Here is a 12,748-nt window from a genome sequence, read left to right as displayed (position 1 = left end):
TTCTCAGCGGCTGGAGTTTTTTTCTGAATAAATCTAAATACTTACATTTAAGAGAAAACTAAAAGGTTTGACAGAAGTACCTTGTTGCATGAAACAAAAACAGCAGAACCATGTGGGGGCTGTTGCTGCCACCTGCTCTTGAAACAGCGTTATTGCACTGTTTCCATGGACCATCCAAAAGACCAGTACCTGGAGAGCGGTGATGTTTTGACTGCATCATGTTAAAAGTAGCATTTAGGGCGCAGATGATTTTTGGTGCACGGTTGTATGTCAGGAGTTGGGCTCGGCTTCTCCTGTTTCTGCTCCAACATGGCGGTTATTAACAAGGCCATGGATGAATGAGTTTCCCATCATTCAATATAAGAGACGAGTTGACATTAGGAGAGTTTTCCTTCAGTTTAGATAGTTGAAGATTCCAACTGAGTAGTTTGCAAATAGGTACAACTCACGCGTTTAGACGTTTAAAAACATTTGTTTTGCTTAGAACAGGGTGGATCTTCTTCTTTATAAGCCTACAGTGACTCTGGCTGTATAGAAAGTCATAAATAGAGCCCAGCAAATGGACTGTTTAGTCTTTAAATACTTTATGAAATTACTCCTTTAAAAAGAAGTAAAGAACTCTACCATCATATAACTTTTCCCTTCTTCTGTTTTTTCTGCTTTTTTTCTGTTTGTTTGTTTGTATTATTGGGACGGTCTGCAAATAATGGTACCAAAACCACCTGGTTTGAGGTATGGTTTATCGTTTGAGTTGCATTGCAGCACAGCATATGAAGAAAAGTGGCTTAGATTTTGAGTATCGAGTGTGAGTAATTGATTCTGAATGCGTTTATTGAATACCAATATAAGACGTCAATGCAAATGGTTGCTCTTTTTTATATATAATTAAGTTTTGTGAAAACTGAACAACATCTAACTTTTTAGGCACATTAAACCTTCCATAGGATTAATAAAATGAGATGGTGAATGCTAAAAAAAAAAATGTTGAGAAGAGTACATGTTCATGTTTTCATTTATGAACTGATAAATTTTTTTTAATTTTCACCTTAATAATCAAACTAATACATGTTAGGGAATAATTTGCAAACTTGCCTGCAGTTAAAACTGATGATGCCGACTAAAGAGGTGAAACCATAACAACAAAATGAAACGCTTTGAATCTTTAAGTGACAGTACAAACAAGATAGATCGAAATTGAAGCACATTTGACTCAAAGTAAATAAATAAACAGCTTTGCAACCAAATATATGAATCACATTCAGTAAAGATACACCAGGTATGTCTCAGTTTGACAATGTTTTCAAGCCGGTTAAGATTATAAGCAAAAAACATGAACGCGAGGAGAAATCTTTATTAGTTTGCAAAGTCTCAGAGGGAGTGGAGAGTCGTTTACATCAGGGAAATAGAGGTGGTACAGGAGGTCAGATATCCTGCCAAACTCTCCAGTCCTGAATATCCGACAGGATGCAGTCCACTCCAGCAGCTTCTGTCTGCGCCCTCGTCCTCATATGCTGCTTTACAGCAAGGTCCAGCATTCCCCTCGAACATGGGACTGAAAGCCTGCAGGCAGCTGGTCTGTTGGTGGTGATCCTGCTGGGGAAAGGAGGTGGAGAGGTGTGTGGCCGGACCATGTGGCTCTGACACCAGGCTGTCCTTCCTCAACTCTTCCCACAGGTTTCCTGCAGTAGTAATGAAATCAGACATGTGGGTTGAATCTGGACATCGGTGATTGATGGAGCTAAATGCAGAGCAAAACTGGGAGAAAACCTGTTAGGCTGAATTCAAACCATGCCTTAGAACGGCCCAGTCAAAGTCCAAATTTAAGTCAAATTTAAGAATTTATGGCAAGTAATAGCTGTTCTTGGCTGTTTGTACAATTTGTTTGAGTTTGAGCTATTCAGTCTCTGGACAGCAAAAATGTCCCTGTGGGATTTGCAACTGTAATTGCAGCAAAAGTTGGTTCTACAAAGTACTTTCTCACCAAAACGAGCAGTAGATTGTGTTCTTCCACGCTGAAGTATGTGGTTTGTGACTAACAAAAGTTCCACAGGCATAAAAACCTTGACATCCTGCAATACGACATGCTCACCTTGCAGCTGAAGGTCCGTCAGACTGGGGTTGAGTGTGTCAATGTCATAGCTGGTGTCTCCGTCTTGAGGTAACTCATGCATTCCCCTCAGGTCAACGTTGTACTCGAAGGGCAGACCAACCCTGTAAACAGGTGGCATTTTCCCAGCCACGGGTGAGTTCAGACATCCAGAGGGTGACGGGATGCCGGCTGCAGGCTGTTGTCCGCAGGGTGAGTACAGGGCAAATGAGCTGCTGGGTTGGAGCGTCGTGTGGGGGAGGTAGCTGGGCTGGTGGGGCTGCATCTGAGCGTACTCTGATTGTGGAATGGGTCGACATGCCAGTGGAGGCTGCGTAGGGTTCAGAGGTAAAGGGCCTGGGCTGTAAGTAGGGGCCACTCTTTTTGATGTGGTCGTGTTTGTGCCTGGGTAAGGTGGAAAAGGTCTCGGTCTGTCTGGCTTCTCTCCCAACAGACGGTCAAAGTCTTCTGTAAAAGAAGATGGAACAAGACGACTTTAAAAGATGTTGACTTTAAATGAAAACATCCATAAGCTCAGTTGTCTTCATCACCTTCTCTCTTCCTCACCTGGCTTTGCCATGCTCCTGCGGATAGTCTGGGGGTCTTTGCGGCGCCATTTGTGCAGCTCTTCCTGCATTTTCTCCACCTTGGCTGGATTTAGACCCCAAAGGCAGCCTTTGCGAGAAGTGTTGCCGTTTTTGTTCTCCACCTTTTCAAAGCATTTGTTCAGGGAAAGGTTGTGCCTTACAGAGTTTTTCCAACCATCAGGGGCATTCTGAACAGAGACAGAGAGGCGAAGTGTTAGGAAATCATTTTTCTTACACTTTATGACCTTGAACTCGAGGCCTGGAATTTGAAGTGCACCATGAACGTTTAGTGCCAACCTTTTATACTTTCTAGCTGTGGTGAAATTGTTAGAAAAGAGAATCCTGCTGATATCCCTGGATTCAGGGCTGATGACACACTTTCTGCTTCCTCGCTGCTACATTGTAGCTAAAAGTGCATAATCTTAAAAGCGGAAAAAATGTGTTCATTATATGGATTTATACTTGCAGTAAATTAACTTTAACTGTTTCGGGAAAATTATAAAAGCATGCTTTTCAGTTACTGTTAGCAATTCTCCAATTAATGCAGGGACATCAATCTCCTCCCTGCAGGGTTCATTTTTGCCAACATCTGCTCTTCTCTTTGATTTGATCTGCATGCCATAACAAGTGCCCACTGAGCCGAACGTAAGTGAAACATACTTGGCAACATGGAGCAGGGTTTTTTTTCTTTAAAATTCATTCAGTGAACATGGCTTTTTCACTGAGGTTTCATTTTTATTTATCCTCCTGAACCTTCTGACCCCACAGCTTGGGTTTTAGCCACCTGTTTGGAAATCAGCCATCAGTGTAGAGATTTTAATAAATAGATAACAGTGTGCTTCGCCAGATCATAGCCGATGGGCTCAGTAATTGTGTATAAGGCACCTTTTTAATATGTATGGTGGAAAACGTTTGAGCTCTTTCCAGATCCGAGTGTCAACGCATCTGAAAATCCGGGTTCGAACTGAGCTCTGACCCCACGAGTGCCGAATGTGTTTAATATTAATGCAACAGGAAGCAGTTTTACAATCCACTCACATCTGTATGCTACTTCCTTCACATTAAACCCTGTGGCAGGCATTTATGGGCATCATTATTATTAACTTTAGCACAAAAACCTGAGCAAATCCTGCAGAATTACATGAACCATTAGTGGCAAATTGTGCACAAATGTTATGTTTCACCTGGATTTATTTAAAAAGTCACCTATTGTTATAAGTTGATGAGCAAACATGTAATTACCCAACAATTAAATGATCCATAGTATCTTCTATGAGGTAATGTTTTACCTTTTAACTGATCCAAGAAGTTGTTGCACTTAAATGAAGTTTAAAAAAAAAAGAGAAGAAAGAAAGTCAGTTCTCTTCTAAGTTTTAAGATTTTCATCTTTTCCATCCATTATTTATTTTGGGGTTTATCCAAACCTTCTGTTTTTGCCATGTTTTTGTGTATTAATAGCGCAACATAAAAACATGTCTCCATTATCCAGGGAAGGACAGGCAGATGGATGGATTCTTTACTAAGGCTTAATTTTACTGTAACTTTTATCTTCTTGCATCTGACCTCATCTTTGAAAACTTGCTATCAAATGTTCTTCCTTCTTCTCTGCTGAAAAGCAAAGCATTACGCTGATGCGAACAAACTTTTTGGTCAGAAACAGGAACAGGTCTTTGTGCATTTTAGTTATTACATGTTTATGCACTAAAATAAAACAGAAGTCCAAGTTTGGTGGCGGCTTTGTTGATTCCTCAATCAAATACTGTCCTTTGGTTGCACTGCTTGTTCTTGCTTTGGTGTTTACGATATTTTAAAAAAATATATATAGGTCCCAAACCCAACACTATGTGAAAGTAATTTTGTTTAATGAACTGTCCGTATCAAGAAATGTGAAGTCAATAATCTTTGACAGTTCACTTTTGTGGCAAATTAGCTAAATTGACTCTATTTGACTTCGAGTCGCTGTTTCCGAAACACAAAGTGTGACAACATGCTCACAGAAATAGCAGATGTGTTTAAATAAAACAAACAAATGACTTACTTCCATAAGTATCAAAAGAGTACATTTCCATTCGTGAAAGTCACATGTTGAAAGATGTTGCACATTCACATTGCATGAGCCTTATATTCCCTTAAACTATGATCTGAAATGCAGTGGGCATGTAATACCTTGAAATATGGGAAGTGTTCAGTCATGAAGCTGTAGATCTCACTGACCGGCAGACTTCCTGTTTTGCTGTTCTTCAAAGCCATAAAAATCAAGATGCTGCAGCAATTAAAAGGAAACAGGCCTTCAGATTACACTTACACTTGACACAACATAGCATTTATGTTTAATACCGCCCAACCACATGCATCTGTGCTTTAGAACTACATTTCCCAGCAGTGAGATGTGATGCTGTGTTACCTGTAGGAGTAAATGGGTTTGGGGAAGAGGCCTTCTGCTGACCTCTCCTGGTGTGGCTGGATGGAGAGACTCTGAAGGGGATGTTTGGTGCCGTCTGGCTGATCGGCATTAGAAAACAGTTTAGCTGAAACCTGTGGAGCACACACACAACAAACGATGAACCACTGCATCGTGTGCCGTTGTCAAGGCGGTCATTTAAAGCGCACTACCTGCTGCGTGGAGCTCATGGAGTCATAGGACGGATAACTTTGAGACACAGAGCCGTAAGGTTCCACTGGTACAGCCGGTAGCTCTGGGTATAAATTCTGAACATATGCAGAGTTTCAGGGACCCATGAGTAACAAAAATGACAGAAATGCTTCCCCTGTTAAAGTTCATTAATATGTGCTGCAGAATATGCACCAGTTGATAGTGAAAAGCTTTTGATAGATTTATGATTGAACTGACAGACTGTGTGGTAAATTCAGGAACCTGAATGCTGTCGCTGTATTCGCCCCAGGTTGTTTGTACATCTCTGCTGCATGAATCAGTGTCGAGAACGTGCACTTCCTGCAGGCTGCTGAGGGAAGAGGAGCTCTGAAGGAGGCAATCTGAAGCGTCCACCGCTCCGTCGCTGAACTGTCGACGGTACGGGTGGAAGCGGTCAGCCGGGGCGCGTTCTGAGCTGATGGTCCCGTCAGCGCTGTGTCTCCTGCTCAGGGCTGAAGTCCTCAGGCCGGAGTGGTTGCTCCCTTGTTGGGGGAAGCAGATGTCCTCGCCCTCTTTAATCTGCAGTGTAAAAGAAGATGCACGGAACATAATGTACTTGCAACAGTCTACACCCAGATTTCAGAGACCTTTTTTCTATTTTATTTATGAGCTAAATAGCAAAAGCAATTCCAAGAGACCTCCTGAGAATTCCCTGAAACAAATCCAGGAATTTTCTCCTGCACATGCACATAAATCAGAGAGAACAGGCTGAACATGCTAACCTTCAGTTTGCCTTCAAGGAATCATTACCTTCACATTGACAACTGCATAATCTCAGTTTGGAAACTTCTGATAGGACAAGTTAAGCAGAAGCTCAGGAACAACTTAACTTTCGATGAGTGCAATATTTTCCAGGAGTCTTCTGCATATTCAATCAATGTCAAATATTAATGCGATGTGATCTTACTATTAAAACTGTTGCTATGCCCCAGATTTTGTGTACGAAATGCAGGTTGCAGGATGTTATGTAGGAACATATAATCATTTAAGGACAATTTTATCCAAAATAAAAAGTCGGAGCTTCTTGGGTTTTGGATCTGGTTCAGTGCACCTTTTTTCTTCTGCATTCATCAAAAGATTAAGTTACTGAGCAAAACCATAACAATGAAAATACAAATAGCAGAACTGGTTGTTTTTTGTGTGCGTGTCCTTTTCAATTCCTCTCAAGAATCAGGTAAAAAAAAAAAAAGCAATAAAAGTAAATATATTAATACAAAAAAATACATATGTGCAACTTTGGTAAAATATTTTCGTAAGAATAATAAAAAAGAGCATGCTTCAGGACCAATATCTTTTTACATGACACACAAAGGCATATTAGATCATTCATGAGGACGAGGAATGAGTGAGAACTGATATTACCGTCACAAAGGAGTGTCCCGTTTCTAAGGGGAATATTTTAACCACTACCTGAATTAAATAACAGACGGGAGGAGCTGAAATGTGGGTTGGCAGTGGTTTTTACATGAATAATGCCCAGTGCGAGCCCTTCCATCTGCACAAACATTCAACTTGATAGACCAAGATATGCAGGACTATATGTAGGTTGTATATATTTTGAAATGAATATAAAAACATATATTTTAACAGAAATCAAACAAAATTTATGATAAATCCTAGCTCAGAAAATCTCAAATTGTTTGAAAGACTATTGAGTGAAGAATGACCCAGATCAGATTTTTCCAGTTTAAGTACTTTTTGAATCAAATGGAAATCAGATTAGCCCCAAAACAAGGAAGTTATCCTTGAACTTAAGACAAATCAAATAACGTGAATCAGATTCCAACCTCAGCATCATCAGCTGCTACCAGAGAGGAGGAAGTAGCAATATTTTCTCACACTGTTCGCAACAAAAGCAGACAAAACCTTCCTGCTTGTCAAATAGAAAACTTGTTGAAATACAACAGAGACATGAGTGTTTTGTTTTTTTGGGGGGGTGGGTTGTCCTAAAAGGCCACGGTTGTGCCGCCCTGGGAGTTGAGCCACATTGCCGACTTTAAAAAAATATCACTAAATAAAGGTGTGGATGACCCCAGAAGATAAGAATCAGCTTTGCTATTACAGATCATCAACAACATAGGAAATTTGCACAAGTGGGTGCAGCAGAAAGCAATCTCACAGCCACAAAACATTTATAAGAAACATTACATTTATTTAAACCTAATTTAATTATTCCAATAATACAAAGGACACATTTCCTTACATGGTTGGAAAGATGGCCATATTGGTTGTTTTGCCAAGTCAGATAACCAGAAAATCCCATCAATATTCTTAATAACAGCTTTTTGGTTTTCCAAACTGAGATCATTTCGACAGCTGCCTAATCCAGGTGACTCATAACAACTCCAATTACTACATCTAAAATTTTTCTTTCTTAAAGCAAACCTGCCAAAAGAAATATGGCAGCGGCAAACCTGACGGGTCGCCATCTGCTGGCAGGTTGTCCTGCAGGGTTCACAGGTGTGCAGGCCGACCTCAAGAGTTACGGCTTCAGACCTGCTGCTGTTGTGGAAGGAAAACTTTGGGGAGTTTGACATCCTGCTGTGAAATCTGTTTCTGTGGAGACAAAATAAGGCAAAAGTAACAACTTGATTTGTGTGCAAAGATAAGCGCAAAGGTTACAAATGATTGCCTCATGATTTCATTTCTCTGATTAAATTAAATAAACTTAATCTTGTGAAGAAGGATTTATTCCATTTAAGATTTTTTTTTGGTTGTTTTTGTTTCAGAATTAAAGAAATAAGTTATACAAACCAATCTGGCTCTCTACAAGAATAGGTATAACCAGCAACAACCCTTTTACCTTGCTGCGTAAGGATTATGGCCCTCTCTTTTTGCAGAACTGTTTTGTGTGTGTGTGTGTGGGGGTGGGGGGGTGTTGTTGTTTTGCAGAATTGCTTTAATTCACCCAAATGGATGGTTTTCAAGCATGAATTGCCCATTTAATATCATATCATGTAATTTCAACTGGATATTTGTCCATGTTTTTGGACGATGCCGATGATGCAATAGTTTTGTTTTTGTTAGGTATTCAGAGATGAACCTGGTTAGTTTTGGATCACCTTCTTGGTTGAGTCTGTTTGAGCTTAGGGCTATAAACTGACCATGAGCTCAGGTCAAAGATTATGATTCGATAAATTAGAGGAAGTTGTCCAGATCCTGAGGCATACCTTCATTTCGTCACCATGTTTCACCGAGGCTGATGTCATTTTTTTCTGAAATGCTGCATTAACGAAGTCAGGCTCATTTCAAAAAGTCTAACTTTTGTCCCGTCAGTATACAGAATATTTTCCTAAAAGTTTTGGGACCCATCAACATATTTTCTGACAAATGTCACAAGGTTTTTATTTCAATTATTGCTATTATTTCCTTGGTCAGCAGTGGTTTTCGGCGTTGGACCCAAAGTGAGCAACTCATATAACAAGTCATGGCCCATTGATCCTGTCAACCCCTCACTCACAACCCACTTTATTGCCATCCATCTCAGTGTTGACTTTAATAACTTTAAAGCTTTTATAATATTAAAGGCCACTGCAAACAAAAAAACTAAACAAAACATTTAAGTAGGAGAAAAAAAAGACACCTGTAAGTATGCAAACACTTTTTTATGATCTTAGGCATCCATGGTGCCACAAGCACTTAGCAGGAAGCGATCTGTGTTTTAAGAAGGTACCTGAGTCCACTGTTCCTCTGAGATTGTATCTCCTGAGTCATTACCCTGCTTTAAACCTGTCAGACATAATCCTGCTGTCAACATGACCTCAGAAGTGGCTACACTCATTTTCAGAGATAATACATCACACAGTGATCGTACATGTGTCAGAGATTCATCCGCCGGAGTGCGAAGAAGTGTAAAATGATCCCAACAGAGGCGCGCGACACGTGGGCCCCATTTCCAGTAAAGGTAACCTCAAACCCGCCTCGGACCAAGCTCATTAAAAGTGCCAGCAAACCATGATGGCTGTCAGGTCACGTAAAGCTGCACAGTGCTGAGGCAGACAAGGTGCACAGAGTGTCTAAGAAGAGGAAAGTAGCAAATGAAAGTTCCCTCTGCTGGAATCTAACGAGGCTTAAGTGACAAGGAGAAAGTTGAGCAATTGTCTCTTTCATCATCCATGGCAACAAATCCTCTCATCTGTTTGATGAGCAGGCTGCCACCGACCAGAGCCAGCAAGCTCACAGATGCAGACAGGGAACTTAAGCTTTAGTGATGAGGTTTAATGTTCCAAAAGATCAACCAACTGATCGCTTTTAATCATGAATGAAAGCAATATTTGATTTGTCTGTGCTTCAAACTCAGCACTAAGCCAATAGGGATGCTGGGCTTCGCTGAGGACCCATCATGTCAGGAGCAGCAGGGATCTACTGAGAGAATAACTTTAACCAACTCTTGACGTGAGCAGTGTGTTTCAGTATCATTTCGTTTGTATTACCAGAAGCTATGGAATATTTAAAATTGAAAACGTGACGATCTCTGAATGTAATTTGATAAAGTAGCAAGACAAGCAAATCCGTGCATGCAGTTAACTGTCAACACTGACAAATTTGGGGGGGTTTTCCTATGGCTATTCTAAGCGTGTAAAACACAATTTTGCTTAGTTAACAGAGTTATGACACGTATGAAGAAGATTTACATAACCTCCTACTCATTAATGTTTTATTCAAACTTAAATTTACTCATCTTCTTTGACTTTTATAATCATTTGTCTGATTTATTCTAATTGAAGTAGAATTTACCATCAAACATGACAATAATCCAAAAGATACCATCACAGTTGGACTGTGAAGAAATACCAGATGTTCATGCTGTTGAGAAACAATAATAATAATAAAGAAAGAAACAGCATTTCTTAATAGAGAACTAAATAGCTTGTGGCTTGTTCTAATTCTTCAGGACTCTAATTTAAATCTGCTACTTGCCAGGCGAGTTGTTCAGTATGTCTCCTCTGCTGCCATGTGTGAGTGAGAACATGAACTGTAGACAACAGTTTTATTAACCTGTTACTGTATTTTAAAGCAACCTTAAACCAGCTGGCAGATGCTGATGACTTTCTCCTCTATATACTGGATCTTGATGCGTTGTTCCCAAGATGATGGATTTCCGTCATTAGTGTTTTACATTTCTGAAAAACAAATTATGTCCAACATAATAAAAACCTTTTTACATTTCTACATTCGGCAAATGGAAAACCAGAACGTTCTGTTCAATTCCTATGATTTATTAATATTTTATTTGTTGCTTTAAAACTTTCTGAACATTGATTTCACCAAAGGTAAAAAGTAACTTTATTTATCTAGCACATTTTCAGCAGCAAGGCGATTCAAAGTGATTTATAGGAATTAAAAGGAACAAAATAAACCAAAGGAAAAAGCAAAGGAAGAAAATAATCTAATAATGTTAATAAACTAAATACTCCTGTTCAGGGTTGCTAAATAAGTATAAATAAGTATCTAATCCTATTCTTGCTTGGAAGAATAGGAGTCTAAAAAGTAGTTGCTAACATAGTTTTTCTGGATTCTAGGTTTGTTCTAATCCCTAACAGCCCTGTTTAACTAATTTATTTGGCTTATTTAACATTTAATTTAAAAAATACAGAATTAAATGTTTGGATATTAATCTATCCATCAATTCTAGATTACTATCTAGAATTGATAGTTAGGGGTGTCGGTCAATCTCCAGTGGTTATTGGGCAAGAGAGAGGGAACATGCTGGACATCGTCACCAGTCCATCACAAGACAACATAGGAAAAACAACCATGTGTATACACACACACACGCACACACACACACACATGCAAGGGCCATTCAGAGAGACCAAATAACTTTGCAGTCATGATTTTGAACAGTGAGAGGAAGCCAGAGTACCCAGAGAGACTCACACATGCAGAGGGAGAACATGCAACAAGATCCCAGACTGCACCAAATTATTCCAAATTGCTAATTTTTTGCTATAGACTCTGCTGAAAGTCAGGTGTAATTTCAACACCTGGCCATATTCTTTTATTATCCAAAAATGTGATCTTCTGTGTTATTCTGGAGTTGGAAATCTATGCCAAAACCTTTTCATGTACAGTGAAAATAAATCAATACTCACTCAACACAGCTGTTTCATTTTTATCTGTCTTTTTAAGTAATTAAAATCTGCTTCTTGTTTGGATCAAGAGATATTCTGTTCACTGTTTATAGTTCCACATAGAAAGCCAGATCTACAAGCTGCAAGTGAATGAGTCATCTGGTGGGGGGAAAGAGCGATGTGAATGAACTGATTCTGCTTAGATTCAATGTTTTGTGTTAAATGAAAAAAATAAATGAATAAGAATCACAGGAAAGTTAGAGCGAGCAGAACAAACTGGAAGACTAACAGGAGCAGAAATGAAACAGCTGAAATCCAACTTTGAAAATATTTATCCATGGGTTTGAAAGACATCACTAAAATCTGTGAAAGTGCAAAGAGGTGCTGAGAGAACACGTCATCACGCAGCTGTCAGAATCAGTGGGGGCATCAGCGCATTTCCTCTTTGTCACCACCACAAGCGTCACACAAATATTCATCTAAAAATAATTGCTTTATTCATGTTGCCAGACACGAATTGCTGCTAATGTTCAGCACAGACCGAAGAGTTACAAACACACGTGAATTTGTGTTGACACAAACCTGCCATTCAAAGTTCCTCAATGTAAGACATTCTCTGCTCACAGCAGTTACATGAAAAACAATGCAGCACTGTTTTAGCAAAGTAAGAAAATGCGCCTTAAAAGTCACATTAACTCACCTCACTTGGGAATTCAACAGCTGCTCTGTGTTCCTGTTTTTATTTTGCGTCAGATTTTTTCGAGCAGACCCGTAGTCTTTGCTGAGTCCATTTTTCTTCCGGAGCTGCGCTCCTCTCAAAGCCTTCACCCTGACACTGAGCAACTTTGATCAGATTGACTGACTAAATGTGTATGGAAATAGTTGATGGGTTGGTTTCAGTTTTTGGCAGCTCATAATATCATCTTCTTGCTGTGTGTGTGGGTGCGTGTGTGCGCGCGAGTGTGTTTCTGGCACTCGTCCAGGCTCGTCCAGCCATAAGATATACAGAAGGAAAAACCTGTTGCAACAGGTTCCCAAAGATCTCCAGGTTCAGCCACTGGCAGCTCCCAGTCCTCTTTCCACCCCTTCATCAGTCTTTCTTTACACTGAATGGTTACCTGTCTGAAATGGGACACAAGATACACCCACGATCATAGCCACTGGCAAAGAGCGGGCGCCTTGCCCTGCTTTCTGAGCATGCCTATGGCACAGGCTGACATAAATGTGTTCTGGTTTCACATTACTGTTGAGTATTCAAATGAACACGCACAGAAAAAAACACAAGCGAGATCATTTGGGGACTCAAAGGGTGAAGGAGTACATGCAAAACCCCAGGTGCAGCACAAGA

General features: G+C 39.9%; 1 protein-coding gene across 2 annotated transcripts; it reads right to left on the bottom strand.

Moving 5' to 3' along the window:
- Positions 1–810: 810 nt before the first annotated feature.
- Positions 811–12,241, bottom strand: foxn1 (forkhead box N1). Of its 2 annotated transcripts, XM_055028477.1 has the most exons (10): positions 12,101–12,133; positions 10,325–10,449; positions 7,741–7,882; positions 5,549–5,845; positions 5,287–5,382; positions 5,078–5,208; positions 4,840–4,936; positions 2,654–2,861; positions 2,090–2,554; positions 811–1,679 (listed from the first exon to the last, which is right to left on the bottom strand). In XM_055028477.1, the coding sequence occupies exons 3-10, from the start codon at positions 7,861–7,863 to the stop codon at positions 1,390–1,392; spliced, it is 1,707 nt and encodes a 568-aa protein (XP_054884452.1). In that variant the 5' UTR covers positions 7,864–7,882; positions 10,325–10,449; positions 12,101–12,133; the 3' UTR covers positions 811–1,389. The 2 variants fall into 2 exon arrangements, with proteins under 2 accessions (XP_054884452.1, XP_054884453.1); XM_055028478.1 differs by lacking the exon at positions 10,325–10,449 and having other exon boundaries at positions 12,101–12,241.
- Between the last annotated feature and the right edge of the window lie 507 nt (positions 12,242–12,748).

This window comes from Poeciliopsis prolifica, unplaced genomic scaffold (assembly GCF_027474105.1).
Source record: "Poeciliopsis prolifica strain line A6 unplaced genomic scaffold, Auburn_PproV2 SCAFFOLD004, whole genome shotgun sequence".
In the NCBI taxonomy this organism is placed as follows: Eukaryota; Metazoa; Chordata; class Actinopteri; order Cyprinodontiformes; family Poeciliidae; genus Poeciliopsis; species Poeciliopsis prolifica.
This window is presented reverse-complemented; position numbering and strand designations above follow the sequence as displayed.

Bases quoted from the DNA above. Each gene is read 5' to 3' on its own strand.
- foxn1 (XM_055028478.1), bottom strand. From the start codon at position 7,863: ATGTCAAACTCCCCAAAGTTTTCCTTCCACAACAGCAGCAGGTCTGAA. The intron at 4,937-5,077 runs GTAACACAGCAT...TAATTGCTGCAG, and splicing joins AAACCCATTTACTCCTACAG to CATCTTGATTTTTATGGCTT. The intron at 2,862-4,839 runs GTATTACATGCC...GTCTCTGTTCAG, and splicing joins AACACTTCCCATATTTCAAG to AATGCCCCTGATGGTTGGAA.